Source organism: Larus michahellis, chromosome 15 (genome assembly GCF_964199755.1).
Source record: "Larus michahellis chromosome 15, bLarMic1.1, whole genome shotgun sequence".
Taxonomy (NCBI): domain Eukaryota; kingdom Metazoa; phylum Chordata; class Aves; order Charadriiformes; family Laridae; genus Larus; species Larus michahellis.
In genome coordinates, this window is record NC_133910.1 from 9132871 (window position 1) to 9152874 (window position 20004).

Here is a 20004-nt window from a genome sequence, read left to right on the forward strand (position 1 = left end):
GTTTTAATTGATCTGAATAGCATCTGCTTGTCTGTCCCGGTTTCTAATGTGTTGACTTAAAATAAAGGTATCACACGTTAGCAGAGGAGGTTAAAACACGTAATTTATAATTGTAATTAAGGATATGCTGGAATTGGGTTGAGCGAGGACAGTTCACGCACAGTATGGATGCGGAGCGTGGCTGGGAGCTGGCACGGTGAGGTGGGGGTGTATTTCTTCCAGAAGAACCTCACGGTGCTGATTTCCCACCAGGGCGGGTGTCGGAGATGGATGCTGGTGAGGGGACGCGGTGCGGAGGGTGGCTGCGGGCTCCCGGCCGGCTTGGCAGCGCCAGGGATGGCACGGGGCTCGTCCTCTGCATGCTCCGGGCTCACCCCGGGTCACGCAGAGGCTCGTCTGGGCTTAAATGCACTCTTGGCCCAGATTTGTGGGGTCCCGAGTGCTAAAATGTTGTTACCGAGGTTCTGTGGTGCATTGTCAGAGAAACCCAGCGCCGCGGGGTCGGGGCACGGGGGCAGGGGCAGGGCAGAATCCTGCGCCTGAACCGGGACGGGCGTTCCAGCCCCGCTGGCTCCGCTCCAGAGCAAACATCCCAAAGTTTACAAGGCGGGCTGTGCTTTACATTTCACTGCTCTTGCCAAAGTCTCGCTTACTGGATAGCACACTAAATATAGTAAAACACAGAGGTTTTTCTTATTTTGCTTTGATCAGTAAAATAAACTTTTAAAGATTGTTCTGGGATGAGATCCAGCTTCTGAGGCAAAGAATGGCTGTGGCTCAGGCATGAGTTAGTAATAGAGTGTCAGGAAAATTAGTCTGACAGTTCTCAGGCCAGCTGCTCGATGGAGAGAATCGACCGAGTCGGGACGGCCTGAAACACGCGCGGGATCGGCAGCAGCGTGTGCTCTTCAGCAGCTCAAGTGTCGGGAATCGAAAGAGGATGTTGCGTTTTTGGGAGGTCCTGGTTTGGTGCTGGGGCAGCCCCGCGCTGGGGCAGCCGGGCTCGGCCGCCGTCGGTGGCTGGTCTGCGCTGTGAGCCCCACTCTCTTGGTGGGAAAACACATTTGAAAAACATTCTGTACTAAAGGGAAAAAAAATAAAATTGTGACTCCAGTCATTTTGGCCATAGAAGGCTTTGGAAGACTTTTTCTTCACTGTTGCTGATTGGTTTTTTTCTGCAGTATTTTAATTTCTTTTGCTGTAGTTTGGTTGCAGTTCTCTGGAAACCTGCTTTTGGTCTTGCAGGGCATTCTGTGAATTACCTGAAGGCACCAGATGTCTTTCAAATCGGTGTTATGATGGCAGGGTCCAGTGTGCAAGGCTTTTCCTGTAGCACTTCACACCCAAACATCAGGTCATTTAACTAGAAGAGCAAAGGTAGTTTCCATTTTCTAATGATAATATAATTGTATAAGAGGTTTTTCACTTTAAAAAGTCCGAATTCGGCTCAGCAGGTGAGTGTGGGAAGTGAGGTGAGCGAGCCGGGGGGCGAGACGTTGTGTGGTGCCCGTGCGCGTTGGTGGGCTCTGTAGGAGCTCAAGGGATGACTTGCCCCTCAGTGAAGAGCTTGGGAAGGGCTCAGCTCTCTGTGTGGAGTTGGGAAGGGCTCAGCTTGCTCTGTGGAGCTAGGAGGGGCTCAGCTCGCTGTACGGTGGTACTCAACGCCCCGGAGTGCTCGGGCTGTGCCGAGGTGGCGGCCTCGCCGCTGCAGCGGTGGATGGCACTCCCTCATGTGGAGCAGCGGGCTCAGTTCTGCTCCTTCTGTGTTAAACACGTGGCAGAAATCCAGAGGGTAAAAAGTAGATGCGTGAAAAGGCTGGGAATATTTGGTTTGAAGACGAGTAAGATAGAGTTATAAATAATAAATGGTCTAGAGAACATAAATTTGGGGCTTTTAGGCAGTTTCATTTTGCCAGGAACAAAGGGAAGAGAGAATGAAATTCAGATGAGACTGACTCACCGCTGCTGGGGAGGGAGCGCCGGGTTGGACCAGCACTTGTGGGGCGAGGGGCCGGGGGTGCCGTGGCCAGAGCCACCCCACCTGGCTGACAGCCCCGCAGGCACTGGGATTGTGTGTAACGCGGGAGCGAGCCCCCGTTGCGGAGTTCTTGACCATCCCTTCAGGCAGTTCCAGCCACCCTGGGCAGGGGATGCTGAGCTGAGAGCTGTGTGCGGGGAGGGGGCAGGAGGGGACGGGCTGTGCCTGCTGTCCGATAGCTGCCGGACAGCGAGTCGGGGACCAGCGTGTGCCCAGCCAGGGGGTTCGCTGGCCACCGCAGCCAGTGGCCGGCAGCGGGAGTTAATGTGTGGCTGGAGATGGTGATTACTCGTGGAGGCTGTGTGGCAGCGGGGTGAGGGATGCCACTTCTGCTGCCATCTGAACTACAACTTGTATTCCCAAGTCTGTGTCTTAAAGTGACATGTAATACTGTCTTGTTTTTAATGATGTAATTGTGTTGCTTGGATTGCTTTTGACTGCCAGTTGCTTTTAAAAATATTCCAGCTGTGATGTTCATACAGAGCTCTACTCCCTGATTAAAATTCCTGCTTGCCAGATCCAGAGCTCCTCCTCCTGTCTGAGGAGCTTTGCAGAACAGCTTTTCCCGAGCAGCGCAGATCTCCCGGTGGTGCCCAGCGAATTCCTGCGCTCACTGTCTGCAGTGACATCTACTGACACGAGCAGAGATTGACTGCAAGGTCTAAGGGGCAAAATTCACTGAGATATTACTGCGGTATCTCTGGTATTGTATTGTCATCTCTGCTCCCCGAGTGGTGTCAGTTTCATTATCTGGCTGGGGGTATTTTCCGTCACCCTCCCCATGCTGAGAGGGCTCTCCTGCGGGCGAGTACCCCCTGTCCGAAACCTCCCTGGGGGATTTTGTGCCATGATGGTCACAAAAACGTGCCCAAAGAAAGCACCTTACTTACACTTGAAATAGTGCTGTACGTCAGCAGTGCTGAAAAGCTGCTGTTATTGCTCCGAGTGTTGTTCTCCCACTTCTCCTTAATGATTTGTTATGGCTGCCACCGGGACACGTATGAAAATGGCACTGCAAACCGTTTCTCTTGTATGCACTGGGAAACACCGGGCAGATATTTAATAGTGAGTAGTTGAGGAGCTCTGCAGGGACATTTGCTCGTTTTTCTTTTTTAATGATGAACACAAATTCATCAGAAATAAAGATAAATTAGTAGAATCCTTACACCCTGAATCTCAATCCATTTTCTCCATTTTTGTCTGTGCCTTCCTAAGGGAGTTTGCTCGGTTTCTCCTTGTAACTTACTTTTGTAGCACAACTTAGTCCGTTGTTGTGCTAACGGTCCTTTGCTTAAACTAACGGTAATTGCAGTGAGCTGCCTGGTGATGATCATTTTGTAAAAATGCATGTGCATCTGTCTTGCAGAAATGCTGCTCATGGATTCTCACTTATTCAGGTGGACAGTATGAAGGTCACCATGAAGGATATCTTACAAAAGGCCTTAAAGAGAAGGAAGGGATCACAGAGAGGCTCAGGTGGGTTATTTATCGTATTTTCTAGAGGGTAAGGTGTTTTTTCCGTGAGCATACTTTATGTCGCTTTTTAACTGTTGTGAAAGAAGCTCGATTTTTTTCAGTTCCCACCGTGATTTCCAGCGCGGCTCGGGAGCCGTTCTGTGCACGGGTTTGTGTTCTAGATGCGGGCAGAAAGCCGAGCGTGGCGGAGCCGCGTAGTGTCTGCTGCAGAGCGGGATAGCCACTGCTGCACCTATTTATGGTAACAAAGCCGTTTGCATTCCAGCCCGGCTAGTGGGAATTTGAGATGATGGGTGGAAGTACAGTCAGACCAGTCCTCGATAGAATTTGTGCGCTTTTAATTTGTGTAAGAAAATGACGCTTACTGTGATTTTAAGTAATTTAAAGGATTCATCGTTAGTTGTAGAGGAAAAGAAAAATTTACTTCCTGCAGTGTTGTCAAAGTAGTACTTTTATAGTTAAGACATATCAACGTTTAAAAAAAGAAAATTTACAGTACTTGCATTTATTTTTTAAAGCAATGCGTTTCCAGGGTGTAAATATGCATTCACATATATGTTAGTGTATATATTTCAAAAGTATAAGGCTGAGAGATCTTCCCAGCAACAAGAAATAATTACTGTGAGAAATTGCACTGAGTCCTGTCACGCAACAAAGGAACTTTAATATAAACCTATCTATATACGAGTTAAAGATAAGGATCTTGTCTTTGTAAATGAATGAAACCTCCTTATATACCCTTAGTTTTAACTATGGGAAAAGAAAATAAACCCTGTTCTCTTTAGAAAAAGTAGTTCAGTGCAGTTTTTAAACGAGTGTATAATCTGTCATGGATTTAATTAGCTATCTTCAGATGAGAGCTGAAGTTTTAATAAAAGTTAGAAGAGATAACACAGTGAAGGACACGGATGAGCTGTCTCAAGGCCATATTCCAAGGGAACGATAAGAGCTGTAAAAAATGGCAGAGGAGAGCAATTGAATGAAGCAATGAAAATCTGATTCTCGTAAAAAAAAAAGGAAAAAAAAAAAGAAAAGAAGGAAAAAAAAAAAAAAAAAAGCCGGGGCGGGAGGTGGAGGGGGAAGAGAGAGATGCTGGTAGGGGTGGTTGTAGATGAGACCCGCCAGCGTCTGCAGCAATTTGGCCGCTGGCCAGGAGTCATTGTTCACCCTGGGCTGTGGCGGCTCCGTCCAGATGTGCCAACTGCACGCTGCGGCTCTTGCCAGCTGACTGCGCCGTGTGATAACCAGCTCTCTGGATGCCCATCACTGGCCGCAGAGATAGAATTAAATGATGATGATCTTCCCACAAGTTGGGAGAGGAAACAATGCATATAAATCTTGATTTCATCTCAGCGTGAGAAGTCTTTATCCATCATCACTCATAATGAACAAGTCGTTAGCTGCGATGAATGGTGTTCTGTTTTTTCAAACACCTCTTTTGTTCACTTTTTGGGTGACTTTTATTTATTTCCTGGGGTCAGATTTCTCTTCCCTGAAGGGAGGTGGCTAAAGGATTCACTTAGCTCAGTCTTTAAACTGCTTTCCTCTTCCGTGTAACAGATGTTTTACTCTTTGCCCATTTGCAATTTGGTTTTGCTTTTATTTTGTTACTTTCGCTCAGTAGTTTAGAAATGGAACGGACCTGTCATTTATTCCTTCAGCTAAGACATTCATTTCTACTGTCTCGGCACTCCTGCTCAGAAACCTTTCTAGTAACAGGGTGTATGTGTCACATATGTGTCAAGCATACATGTCAAGCATGTATGTGTCATTTGGGGGTTTTTTAATTATATAAGAAATCATTTAAATTTAGTTTTTATAAATTATCCATGTGACATGTCACCTGTTTGAGATATGACCGTCATCCCTGCTGTGGGTATAACCACAGTAGAAGGCACGACTGAAAACCTTTTGGTTACTTATAGGAATATTTATTTTTGAACACATAATTGGATTTCTTGAAGTCGCCAGTGGTGCTTGCACATTTCAGGTGGAGCTTGTGTGTAGATACCTCCAGAATTAGGCCCTGCAGTTGTAAGCCTCCTGAACTGGAGTCACTGTGAGAGGAATGATCACTCTAGGGAAAGGGTTCTGCTTGAATTCCCATATTACTGGATTTCATAAAAAAAATAATTTAATTTGTGTTTTATTTTTTAAATGTTGGCGAACACTCAATGCATTATTGAAATTGCCACGTAATACTGCCACATGGGTGAAGGGACTTCTCAGATTAGGTATTTATGTATTAAATTGGCAAATCATTAATTGAACTTTTTTATTAGAACTATCATCCCCTCTACAAAACTTCCCTTATTCCCAATTGCTTCCAGTACCCGAAGCTGTGATTCATCAGTCAGCAGACTTTGGGGGCGCAGGGGTGTTTTGGGGGGTCTTGCCTGTTATCTTTAAACCAGGGAAGATTGCGGGTGCCGGCGCAGAGGGAGCCTCCTGCCCGCTGCCCTCTGCATCCCAAACGGCTCCGCAGCCCTGGCCCTGCGGGTGGCCATGGGGCTGGGGACAGGGGGGCACTCGGGGTGCCACCACGGGCGGCATGGAGGGACCGGGGCGGGCGTGGTAAAAGATTTTGTCACCGTTCTTCATCCACCACCAGGTTCTTCCTGTTTGGAGTGGATGTGCCCCTTGCTGTCCCTGGGAGATGCCCAGAGAAATGGAATTTAAGATCAGAGTGTTGGCGCGGTGCGGTCCCGCGCCCTCGCAGTGCAAGGCATTATTAAGCAGCGGCTTGGGATGTCAAAGTTCTGAATGAAAAATGAAGACGTAATTTAGGAAAAGCATTTCTTCTCATTCAGCAGTGCTTCCTTTTAAGTTGATTGCTCTGATTTTCAAAAAGTACTAACCAAAAATAGACTTAACATGTTTATTTAAAGCTTTGGTAACAGTTTGATAGAACTGAAATGCCTATGAACTTTTCCGCACATTTTCAATGTGCCTCCAGACCAGTCTTCACAGGACAAATGAATTTATTACGTTTACAGCTTATGCTGTTTTCAAGTACTTGTATAAGAAATTGCTTTCTGACCGTTTTTTGCCACTGACTTACGTGACATTTTTCAAATTGGTCCTATGTCTGTAGGAAAATGCAAACCTTGGTTGGCTGTTTTGGGTAAGGAAGAAATTGAAGAATTTCTGTGTAGTCCGGAAGGGTCTGTTCCAGCATGACCAGGGCTAAAACACTGGGCAAGTTTTCTCTAATTATTTTATGCAGCCAGTAGCCTGCAGCTTACAAGTAGGTTTTACAAGAAGCTTTTGGGTTGCAAGTGCCTGAAAACCCCCACGCCGCGGTCACCTCTGTGAGTCGATGACCTTCTGAGCTTCTCTGGTTTTGACTTTTGTTTAAAAGTGCCATTAGGGCCCATGCAGCTGCCAGCCCCCCCCGCCCCCCGGGCATGGGGCTGACGGTGACACGCAAAGCTCCCCGTCATGTTCTGTTTCAGCACGTGCCCCGGCATTCGCATAGCTGTGGCGTGAACTACCTCCGTAAAAAATACCAAAGTGTTTATTTCAAAATCCCTTTCGTTGAAAAGACTGAAGCTGAGTAAAGGCTTTTGCCTGCAGTTTAACTTCAAGCCGAAGACTATTTGCTGTAGGAAGATATAGGTCAGGAGAAGGAGAGAGAAGTGGGGTACGACCTTTGTTTCATAGAAAGCGGGATGAAAAAAATGGAAGCAATATTGCGCCTGGCTCTATTTAGATGTGATGTCAGATAAAATTATTGCAAACTATTCGAACTGTTTCACATTCCTTAGTGTCAAAAGGCTTTTGCCTTAGATGTAGGAACTCTGACCATTTTTAAATAATCATTTTTGAATCAATCAACAGGAAACGCGGGTGGCAAAATAACTTGTGTGTGTGAGAGCCGAGGGAACCGCAGCCCCCGAGTCATTGATAGAGGACACAGTTGTTCTGGGGCGGTGCTTTGGGAGCCCGGGGACCTGTCCCACCGCAGGCAGCGCAGGGGGCAATGGGGGTTCTGTACCGTCTCGTGCCACGGCCCCAAATAAGCAACTGGAAGGAGGAGATGGGTCTGGCTGCAAGTTAGGGAAAAGCCTGTAACAACCAGTCAGTGCTGCATACTGGAGAAGATAAATCTGCAGAGGAAATTGTTGAGGCAGATGTTTAATTAGTTGGAGTCAGGCTGGATAAATCAGGATAGGAGCTGTCTGTGCAGATATGCTGGTGAGCCTTCCTTTCTCTGGGCTGGTTTCATTGTCTTCAAAAACTAACTGTTCTTTTTGCTTAGGAAAGAGGCAGCAAAACCAGTCACATAACCTCTCTGTTATTGTAATGGATTCCCTTGTGTACACTCATAAAATAGAAAATGTAATTGATGTTTTCCTATGGTAATGAAAAATAACTAAGAAGAATACTTTATCATCAATTTGTTTAACCTATTGCGTGCTCAGCAGCATGTATTGCACATGCATATTTTACGTGGGAGCTGGAAATAAAACACTCTTGGTTGCAGAATGAGCTCCCAGAGGAGACTGGTCCAACCCAGCGATGGACCACCTTGAGGGAGGCTCGGTGACATCTCTCATGCAAGAGAATTTTCTCCAAGTAGCCGAAATGGGAGAGAAGGGGAGAGAGGCTGGGGTGATGCCCTACCCACGGGGGGAGACGGGGTCCCTTCAGTGCTGTGGGGACCTTCCGTGCGCATCCCGCTGGCCGGGCAGCGCTGGGCGCTGGGACAAAGCCCTGTGCAGAACCCCGACATCCACAGGCAGTTTAAGGATGGCTTAGTGTAAACCTGCATGTCTAGATCTCTTTGGGAATGTTTTTGAACATCGTGAGCACTCCAGCAGCTGATGGTTTAAATATAAAACTGGTCTGCAGTGTGGCAGATCTGCAGAAAGGGAAGTACATGCTTGAAATCACGAGCGTAAGAACTTCTCCTTCTTCCCGAATTTCTCAGTGAAAATGTCAGATGTGGTGCTGTCTGGATTTTGGACTGATATAATATGAACTCTTGAAAACCCTTTTTAGAAGGTGAGAATTTGGGTGTTTTAGTACTCGGTATAATTCAGTTCCCTAGAAATCAGTAAGAATCTTCTGACAAAGGTAGATGTTAGGCATGCTTTTAAAATCCCCCCTGCATGCGTTGCAGAGAAAGTTTTATAGGTCATACAGATCATGTTGCATAAATGTAAAATAGCATTTTCAACATAACTTGATTTACTGCTAAATGGTTTTCCTGCATAATCAGTCTGGTGTGTATTTCTGCTGGTCTTACTTTTACCAATACTTACGCGTTACCCAGTCAGCCTAGGAATTTAGGTTACGGTAGATGCACATTTTAAAGCCTACTTTTTCGGAAGGCACTCAGTTGGACCAAGGAAAGCGCAGTTTTTCCAAGACAAAATCCGGAGACCCTTATGCTCAGATACTGCAGCACAGCTGAGACGGGGTCTGACAGCATCCCGCGATGTGCAGTCGGCAAGTAGATCTTACCAGGCTTTTTATACCTGCACTAGAGCCTGCATTCAATATTTTCTATAAAATATGTTTGCGTGGCTTACAATTTTAAGAACATAAGAAAAATGATGACTTCATTCTTGATTCTTTGTGTATCTTGATGCCATGGTAATTCTCAAATTAAATATGTGCAGGAACTATATGTACACTTGAAAGTTATCTTCCTCGCCTTTGAGCGCTCTCATTCCTTTTGCTCTTCAACAAATATATTCTCTGGGATGGTGGTTGCCTTTTCCTCCAGAGCTTGACTGAATGGACTATAAATACTAATGCAAAGTAAATAAGAATGTGTGCAGAGGCTTTGTTTTCAAACAAATTAAGCATTGATGTCAGTATATAAAAACGAATGTTCTTGGAAGGAAATGAGAGATAAAACTAAACAATGTAAAACGCTGAAATGTTGGAATAGCGCTGCCTGTTTCTGGTCCATGTCAGCCTCTCTCCATTTGAGATTTCTGGTGAACAGAGAAGCCTTGTCTGATTAATCTTGTCTGATTGCAAGTAGAAATTCTTTGCAGGGTGAACATGCTACTGATTATTATTTAATAGCTGCTTCAAACTGCAAACATCCCTGAACCAGAAACGCTCGATCCTTTTAAGAACAAAATGCTATACAAGTTTAATTGTTGTAAACAATACCTTCTGCCAACATTTCACAGACATGACCTGTATTTTCCGTAGGTTAGAGCAAGAGTTATTAACTTAGTATTCTGTTCAGTTTGGAGAAAGACTAATACTTTTTCTATAAATGAAAACAGCTGCTTTACAATAACATTCAAGTCCCTAACAGCTGTCAGCTAGTGCTTTTTGCATTCTTTAAAATGTGTAAAGTGACCAAAAATAGTCTAAAATAATCTTACTGGTCTGGAGAAGTGTATTATCTCACTGCCACAGGAAGCTGAATAACAAGGAAAGAGAAAAAGTCAAGAAACAGGGATAGGACATATAAATAAAAGTCTCCGTATCATATTTTAGTCCCTACAACAGAATCAAAGGAATTATAGCTGCAAAGGCCAGTTAAAATAATCGGCTCCATCACCAGGTACCTCCGAGCTGAGGCAAGCAGCACAGCCTAGTACAAAACTGTGGTTTGTGGTCATTTATTATTCCTGTATTTCAGATTTGTTCACACAGAGCTGTTAAGTTATCCTTCAGAACTTTGGGAACAGAAGCTCAAAATAAACTACTGTTGCAAACATGAGGCTCGTCTTCCGCTCAGAAAGAAATTAGGGCAAAGAGATCTCAGTTTTGTTCAAAAACTCGCTTTCTAACATAGCAGTCTCAGCACCGCTTTGGATGTCAAGTTTCATGTCTTAAACATGCTTCTGAAACTGTTTATAAACACATTTTATTCAAAACTTACACGGAAGGTAAGCAAAAATCTGCAATACAAAGATACTATTTGTGTGAAAAAACGCTTATTGCCGAGCCCCTCCCAGGCCCAGGGGAAATCGCGCGGATGCGGTAAGGCTGGAGGTTTTCGTTTAAACCCATCCCGCAATTTTCCTGTTCCTGGAGAGCCTTGGCGGTCCTGTTGGTGAATACTTGGTCTTGGTGCCATGGTGCTGTGGTCGGTTTGTCTTGTTCCTGCCTGCCGCGGGTGCCAAGGCGAGCTGGCATTCCCGAGGGGCCGGACGGCTCCGTGTCCGCCGGTGGGATGTGGGGATGGCTGTGGGCAGGGAGCTGGGGTGAGGGACAGGACAGGAGCCGTTTCCAGCACACAGACGTGCTCCCTCCGTGCACCGCTCGTCTTCAGTTGTGAGGGCAAATCTACTTCTGTGGGGTCCTCGGCGAATTTGGTGTCCGTGCGAGGGGTCTGTGTCCCACGTGCAGAACGGCTCCCCCAAAACTACACCTTCGAAGACGGACGGTGCTTCCTATCACGTACGCATCTCCGCTTTAATGTCTGAATTATTGAAAATTAGGTCTTTAAAGAAATCTAACACTGTGACTTTTAAAAATATCCCTAATAGCCCCCAGAACAGAACATAACTCTTGTATGTTCCTAAATAGATTAAACTCCCCGGACTCTTATGTGCTGGTTGCCTTGAGATGACTGTTGGCGTTAATGAAAAATTTTGTTGTTATTCTCCAGCAATAAATGTTTTTATTCCATTAGAAGATTAAGACCCTGGTGCTGGGAGTCCCGGAGGGGCCTTGCTGCCAGCCCATGCTCTCGGCGGGACCCTGCCTGGCACGGGGTGGGTGTCCCTGTCCCCCCGGCACCCTTCAGAGCAGGGTGGTGGCTCTCCTTTCTGAAGGGGTGGTTGCGTGTGGCTGGAGAAGACGAAGTATGGGGAAAAGTGCTAATTCTGAGCATCTTTCGGATGGTGCCTGCTCTCCCGGTTCACGGTGGGGGTTATTGGCGTGTTGGGAAAGGCAGGAGAGGAGGAACTGATGGGCTGTAGGTGTCAAGGGCAGGAAGGAACCATCACCCTCCCTCCTGACGCGGGCCGGCGTGCGGCACGGCTCCTGGCACCGCACCGGCACCGGGGTTGGGCGCCTGGGAACCCAGAATCCCAGTCCCACACTGCGGCGTCTTGCCGGGGCTTGGCGTCCTCATCCACACCTTGTAGGTGGGGGAACGGGACAAAGAAAGGGCTGGAAGAGGGTGGATGGGTGTATTTTTATTGCACGTATATATTTTATATATATATATAAAAAAGGAGAATTAGGAAGGTAAACTATGTAAAACCACAGCCCTGCGATTAAGCCGTTTTTAAGAGATGACCCACAGTTAGAATAAACTGCCATCAAAGTTTGATACTGTCGTTGAATGATGGTGACTGAGGAGTTTAAATTTAAAAGTAAATATGTTAGAGTAGGCGATGCATATGTTTGCTCTGACTCTTAAAGAGATGGAAGCCCCAGCATCTGTGACAGTGAAAAGCCAATTAATTTGTATTACCATGTGTTTACATGCGGGCTTTTCTGCTTAATGGTAGTTTTGAGTTTCTTTGGCTTTCAGTGCTTTGTTTTGGATAATTATAGCATCCCTGCAGAGTCTTCTGCCCGCGGTTATGAATGGCTTTACCTGGAAATACTTCAGAAATCCTGATTTTCCTTGCATTAAGCTGTTTATATTAGAAGGGTTTAATTTAACATCAATATTTGTAGGTCCTTGGTCAAGACTTTCCTGCTTGCTGTCCCCGCAAAGAGCAGTAGTAGGAAAGGTGGGAGAAAGATGTGTACCCCCCGTTGTCCCTGCAGTGCCGGAGACACTGTCCCGTCCCACGGCCGCTCCTCTGAGGGGCTTCTCTCCCCCCACTCAGCACCCTCTGCCCCGCGCTCCCTGCGCTCTGCCGCCGGCACGGCAGATGCCGTGCCGTTGAGGGCAAGGAGAAGGATCACTCTCGTGTTATTTTTGTGGCGTTTGCTGCGGCATTTGTCGGTGTTGTGCAGGGTGAGCCCCTCTGTGCCGGGGAGGGGTGGCAGAGGCTGCTTGAAATGATTTCCTGCTGCCTACAAACTCCATCCCTGCTTCGCGGCAGCAATAATTCATTTCAGCAAGCCCTCTCTGGCCGGGCTGCTGATGCTGAGCAGGCACCGGGATGACGGGGGCACGGGGATGCTGGCGTATGTGGAACAGCTCACCGGGAATAAAGTTTGTGAATAGTTTGTCAGAATCGAAATAGCTCGTTAGTCCAGTGCGTTTGGGCTGATGCGATTGTGAACATCAGCCCCAACGGCTGAGGAAAATTTTTCATGCCTGGCCCCTGAAATGAAAGTGAAATATTGAACTGAGTCTATTTTAGAGCTGTTGGTATTGAAATCATACATTTATTGGTTCTTCTGGATTGGTAATAAAGCTGTAATTTATGTGACATTTTAAATTCTACAGTTCAGTGTTTGGATGACAGAGACTTTTTTGTTTATTTTACCCGCTGTGATGGAAGTGGGTACTACTGTACCCCAGGGCCGTCTGCCTCCTGCCGGTGTTGGGTGACGCCCGAAATCCAGCGTCCGGGGGGGCTGCATTGCCCTTGCTGCAATGCCGTTATCCCCCCGCCTGTAAGCAGGGGAAAGCACCCTTCTCACGCTGTCCCAAATACACATCTGAGCGTGGACCGCAGGGTGTCTGCCGTCCTTTGGGCAGCAGCGTGTCCCTGCAGGAGCCCATCGCTGCTGGCCCTGACACCCTCTCTTAAATTTGTGATTTAAAAAAAAAAAAAAAAAAAATCTGTATGTTGTATTTCTGCCATAGGTACGTTACAGATCAAACGTGATGATTTCTTTCTCCCTTCAGCCTGATTTAGAGCCATATATTGCTAATGTAAAAAGAATAAAAGTCTATACTGGCAATTAAACAAAGCACTTCTGGTAGTATTCTGCAAAGCCTGGTTTGATGCTAGTTATGCTGCATGTTTTCTATTTTTGTACAAAAAAGCAATACATAAATGAAGTGTTTTGTTTCTTTTTAAGGGGCTTTTGACTAAATTCTTTAATTTCACTGGCTGTCAAGGTAGTGTTAAGTAAAATGGGTTTGAACTGCTGTAGTTTTTGTGTACTGGACTAGATGTCAGAAACCTTTGCCATCACTGGAAATTCTGTCACTCTGGATTTACTATCTGTTTCCCACAGCTGAATTCTTAAGCAGTGTGATTTAACACCTTGGCTCTCCATCAGCCGGTCCTGGCATTTATTTGAATGCATTACACCACTGGTTTCCATAAACTATTTTACAATTGTTTCATATAAATGACTGTTTATTTCTACAAAAACCATCTGTATTTCTGTGGAGAGCAGCAGATAACTGTATGTAAAATTCAGTAATGTCACAACAGTGTAAGTTAAGAAAAAACAGATTGGACTGAAAAAAGAGTCTCATGCTTGTGCGTAATGTTAAAAGTTTGTTTTCGCTATTTAAATATCTTTATTTATTAACCAGTATTTGCATTTGTAATGATAAAATCTTTATTCCACTTCAGAGGTGTTGAGGGGCTTTGGGGATTTTTAACAGATAAACAGATTTAAGATGTCCTCATAGCAGTAGGATTTGAGATGTAAACATTCTGGCTTTACAGCTATTTCCTCTCAAACTGTTTACATATTTTCTGTTGTTTTATTGTCATTGCCAAGCACACAATGGAATCCTTGCCCCTTCTGTCATCTTCTAAGAAAAATTCTGCAGGAGGAGGCCTGAGACCTCTCTCTGTTCCCAGTTTCTGTGCTCTCCGCAGTGTATCGATCCCTCTTCTCTTCATCCTCCTCGCCCCGCATCATCCCCTCGCCCCACGTCATCCCCTCGCCCAGGGCCAGTCCGGCACCGGGGGGGCTGCTATCCGCCCGTCCCCTCCCGAGGACGGTGCCGTGCCGCGGTTCGCCTGCTCCCAGCCAGCACCCAAGGAGCACCCACACTGCGCTATTTTAATTCTTCCATATGCTGCCCATGTGCTGGCAGAGGGAAAGCTGGAATCCAGTAGTCTTACACTTAGCGCGACTGATACTTTCTGACAGACTATTTGAAATGATAGAAATACATAAACCTCCTCTTTTTTATGACCTTGTAATAGCTGCAACATATTTCCAGCAAATATTTTCTATAGCAATAATAAAAAAGTGATAACAAAAAAATAAATATAAATATAGTTTAAACTCAGAAGAAATCACACTTTCAAAACCTAGGGTTGGAGCAGTGAAGCAATAAATCATGTATCCTTGTGAAAGGAGAAACTTGAAATAGGAAAGTACCGCAGACATCAACATTAAATGTTTATCAACTATTTTCTTTTGATTACTTTCCTGTCTTACTTCTGTACGTGGACGGAGCCTGAAACATAGCTCGTGTTCACTGTGCTTGTTTGCTGTCTGCCTGGCATCTGCTGCCTCTGCTGCTAGGCCGGGGCTGCCTGACTCTCCTTAAGTTTCTGATTTTTCATGGGGTATTTTGCAATCGCAGCCATACACGCAGGAGCACTCGAGGTCCTGCGTTTCCTCCCCGTCAGCGCGAGTTGATGTGACACGTCCTCTGTCACCGCGCCACGCTGTGCCCGCGCTGCTTGGGGCTGGCCGTGCTGAGACCTGGAGATCCTCCTAAACTGCTGAAGTTGTTCTGGGTGACGGGCCAGAATACCACGTCCTTGCCCACCGGGGACGCTCAGGCGGTCTCACGGCTCCTGGCCCAGCATCTGCTGGCTCCGTGGGGACGGGGCTTCCCCTGCTGTAAAACCCGTCGGGTTCCGCTGTTCTGCTGGGCGGCGGTGGGGTCTGTGCCCCTCTCTGCTGCGGGGCTCAGCGGGTCTTGCGTTCGGAGGCTGAGGATGTTCTCGCGCCAGAGCCTTTCCGTTGAGTTGTCTGAGGAGCTGTGCCGGGAGAGTAAGTTTTGAAACTACGAAACACCATGAGCAGACAGTGGTCACTGAGGTTCGGTAGAGGTCAGATACAAAGATTCTGTACCGTTAAATACGATGTATAGTACATTGCTCGTATCTGCTGCTCTTTTGGGTGTGGATGGTGGCAAGTGTTTGTTGAAGGAGTTTAGGGAGAGACCAGTACATCTTGGCTTCCTTATCAGGCAAACCAGGAAACTGTAAAGTGAGGAAACTGTAGCAAAGAGCAGAACGAATAGATGACACATGGACAAACGCGATATACTGAGGAAAAAATGGGCATGGCTTTTGTAGAGCAGGTTGTGCCTCAGAAACTGGTGAGCAGTCTTTGGGGGAGCCGGAGACCATCTGAATAAGGATGATGTGTTTCATATAGCATGCTTAGATTTCCAAAAAAGATTTGACAAAGGCTCATAAAGCAATTAAGCTGTCACAGGATGAGAAGGAGGATCCTCGCATGGATTAATAATTGATTAAAAGACAGGAAACAAAGAATAGGAATAATGGCCCTCCGTTATTAGTAACTAGGTTACTGGTGGAGTTCCAGTGGAACTGGTAGAACCGGCATTGTTCCGTTAATGTGGGGCATGGAAAAGGATGTGAATGCCGATGTGACAAAATGTGCTGTTGATACAAAAGAAGTAAGAATGGTGCAAATAAAAGCTGTCTGTGAAGCACTGCAGAGGTATCGCACAATGCTGAGTGACAGGACAATAAAATGAGAGAGGGAATTCAGTGTCAATGAGTGCAAAATAATATACATGGTGAAAAGCAACCGTAACTATATGTATACAATGATGGGCTCTAATTACCTTCCATCAGTCAAGAAAAGTATCCTGGAGTCGTCATGGGTAGTTCTCCGAACAGTTCGGCTCAGTGCTTAGGAGCAGTCAGAAAGACAAATTGAACATCAGGAGTTGGGAAAGGAGTAGGGAACAAACCAGAAAGCGTTGCTGTGCCAGCCCATAAATCACCATGTGCCCACATCTTAATTGTTTATATTTTATCTCAAAAAGCATAATACAGAAGTGAAAAGATACAGAAATGGATGAGTGTGAAACTGGATCAGACGTGTGAAATGAGGAGTGGAGGCTAAGGAGAGGAGATCTTTTCTAGTGTGGGAAAGACACGACTGGGTACAGGAGAAGTCTGTGAGGCGCATGTGGTCGAGACGGTCCATCGGGAGGGTTTTGTCACAGTTGTTCATAAGACAAGAACTGCCTGCCCCAGAAGCGGTGGGCAGGCAAAGGCAAAACAAAAAAAAAGGGGAGTTCTTTTTCTCACACAGTGCAATAAATTCTGGAGATCAATGTGATGGAAATCAGAAATTCAAAAGTGTTGTGAACAAATGCATGGACCGTAAAGGGAGCAGAAACAGCTGACAGTCAGCATCACTGGAACGGGGATTTTGTGAGAATTACAGGAGCTCTTGAGAGAGGGAAAGATAAGGGATAAATAGTACGCGGCAACGTGTTCTGTTGCAGAGAGTAACGCTGTAAAATACAGGTTCAGTTTTAAACAGTTTGGGGTTTTTTGTTTGTACTAGTCTGTTTAGGTTTGACAATTCCACAAACATTAAATATCGATGTAAGTCTTTCTATAATCCTTATTTTACCCTATTAACTAGTTTGGAGATGGAGATGGGGGTTGTTTGGGGTTTTGTGTAAAGCCTCATTCTCTTTTTAAGTGTTAGTGTTTGTTTATTGTGCAGATTCAACCCCTGACCGTGGTATTCTTCATTGCTATTGAAAGTTAATGGGGGAAAAATTGCATTCCAAACATTTGAACCTGTAGTAGCCATGGCTGAACTTAGTTGATCTCTGGTGATCGGTTCAATTTAGTTACGATTTTTAGCCATTAGGCTGGGGCTGAATGATGGTGATTTGGTTGAGGCCAAATGTCTGTAGAAAATTGGCTGTTTGATAAGAGCCCTGTTATCAGAGGGGGATACTTTCTCATTTACATTTAGATGAGTATTGATTATTTATTTACTCAGAGAAGTGAGATTCGTTCCCAATCTTATCTCTCTCGTCTCTGCTTGTCAGCAGAAAGAGAGATAGAGCTCCTGACATCAGCCCAAGATAACAGCACTTTGTAGTGAAGATAAAAGTTGGAATGGGCCTTTTTCTAGTCTTGACTGAAAGGATAAGTTTTAAAAATTAGAACTGATGGGTCATGCTTTCAAAACCCCCTTCTGAAGGCTTTGCAGCTTAAATGGCAACAGAATTGGTTTGTTGTTATGTGGATGGCCATTCGCCTTTTGTAAGAGAGCCCTTAATTTGATTATGCGGTGGGATTCTTCCTGGGGCACAATCGGTATGGCCACAGGGAAGCTGAGGTGTAGGATTGGGGTTGTTGCCTTGTTGCGTTGCAATTCCTGATAAACCTTCCTCTGTGTAAAGGGGTACCTCGAAATAACGAAGGGCAATGGGTATCTGTAGGCAGCAGCCATGGTGTGGGTGGTTAAATGGGGATTTTAGCAGAAGGGACGTGTGTTATGGAGGGTCAGCTCCGCCGGTGAGGGCTGCGAGCGCCCGCTCCAGGGGTGCAGAGCAGCTCGGTCCGTCCATCTGTCCACGTTAGCCCCGTTCCTGCACAGCTGCTTGTCTCTCAGTGCGCCACAACAGGTCTAGAAGAGACAAATTGCTGTTGCTGGTGGTGTTTGCAGTGTGGGAGTTAGGCACTCGCACCTGCCTGCCGACGCTTTACCAGTAGCGTGGCCCAAGAATGGAGAATCCCTGGTGCCTCAGGCCACCAGCCCTGGCGGAAAAGGGCTCCAGCTCTCCCTACCTCCCCGGGGGCCTGGGGTGCCCCTGAAGCCCCCAACAAACCTCTGCTTGTTTGTGAACAAAAAAGTTTGCTTGACGGTCTTCCACCGTTTTGTGGCTCATTTCAGACCCCTGCCTTGGTTCCCTCCTTCCTCTCCGGACATGTGAACTCTCGTTTCTCCAGCCCTGCTCCCTTCAACCCAGCAGCAGTGTCTCTCTCTCTCTCCAACTCTCTCCAAGTATTTGTGGCAGAATGACAGAGCTAGAATAGGGGTGGGTGTTTGTTAGCTTTGTCTTCTGGGTATTTTGCCCTTGCGAGTTCCATGTTAACGTTCTCGCTCCCAGCCTGGTGGTGGGACGCGGCTCCGGTGGTGCGCGGGAGCCCCGGCTGCAGCCCCAACCCGATGCCGCTGGGTGCGGGACGTGCTCGAGCCGCCGTCCCTGCCGTTGGCAGGGCAGGACCGCTCTGGGCCAGGATTTTCAAGGTTCGTTTTACAGCTGTGGGGAGCATTTGCATCAGGTTACAGAAATCCATAAAATCCAGCTTTGGTATTACCACTTGAAATTTTGTTGAAATTCCCAGAGCAGTATTGGGTTAAGAGACCATTAAATTACCTAATATTTCTGCTACAATGACATCATTTGAACCTGTGAGAGAAGTCTGGTAGTAAAACTCCTCCACAGAATCAGCCTAACGTTTTTCATCGTTGTAAAGTAGAGGTTGAGTAAATGTGTACAGATATTTAAAATACATTATTGAAGAGTAGATACTGTCTAAATATCTATTTACGCTTTTTAATGAATTTCTTAGTATTGTCTGTTTTAAAGGAGTTATTCGTATGGAAGGTTGCCTGGGTGTCTGGTCTGTAGCTGTTTCGTTGCTTTATCAGCAGACAGTTAATGCAGTTTTAACACAAACTGGATAAACCAAATCACAGAATTCTCAAGTTGCTCCAGATAAAAATCATCCTTTGACACGGGCTTGGGGGTATTGAGGGTTGCAGTCGCCCCTGGCGCTCCGCAGGATGGCAGGGAGCTTCTTCAGCAGCGTGAGGATCGTTCCTGGGCTGGGGGATGCTCTTTTGAGTGGATCCAGCTGGTGGAATCGGATCCACGCAGAGGGAACCACTGCTGAGCTCCTGCCTTTAACCTTGTCCCCTTGTCGTCGTGTGCTTACGATTCTCTGGTAATTCTAAGGCTTTGGTAGCATTGATGCCTGTCCTTTTGCCCTGTCCCACTGTCTCAGAAAGAGAGGGCGAGTCCATCTCCCTGTGCTGGAGGAGCTGCCTGGGGCTCAGCGCCAGTCCCTGCAGCAGCTCCCGCGCGGCACGGAGCGCATGAAAGAAAATCATATGAATAGAAATGATGTAGTGGGATAGGTGAAGGTACCATGCTTAAAAGTGTGCTTTATGGAATAGATGTGCTTGGCTCATCGCACGTGTGTTCTGGGTGCATCCACCCAAGCGGAGGGTGCAGATGGGGACGGGGCCGTCCCCGACCGCGCTCGGGAGCCTGCCCAGCCCGTCATGGTTGCAAGAGGGGCTAATCTCCCTCTTCTCTGCCCTGATTTTGAACATTTTGGGGTGGGAGTTGGAGAGAGGCAGTGAAGAAGAGCCGGGGAGCTGGGACGCCGTGGTGGGCACTGGGGTCGGCAGGTCCCGGTGTCAGCAGGTCCCGGTGATGGGGGGCCGAGGCTGTGGTGGGGCCAGAGGAACACTTGGAGTTACGGATTGGGAGCGGGTACCAGTAGCACCAAGACTCCGATGGGAACCCACACTTCTGCGGGCTGTGTCATTGCTGGGGGTCGTTCAGCGCTTGGGTGGAGTTTGGGAACCTGTGGAAGGTACTTCTTACAAACGGACAACCCAAGCAGCTTTTGCTGTCACTGCTTCCGGTTTTT

General features: G+C 46.7%; 1 protein-coding gene across 6 annotated transcripts in view; it reads left to right on the forward strand.

Moving 5' to 3' along the window:
- Window positions 1-20004, forward strand: part of MAPKAP1 (MAPK associated protein 1) — a 105666-nt gene that overhangs the window by 56169 nt on the left and 29493 nt on the right. For all 6 annotated transcript variants that reach the window (XM_074609057.1, XM_074609062.1, XM_074609061.1 and 3 more), the window contains one exon: window positions 3405-3514. In XM_074609057.1, the coding sequence (XP_074465158.1) occupies window positions 3405-3514 (110 nt within the window). The remainder of the gene's footprint in view (window positions 1-3404; window positions 3515-20004) is intronic.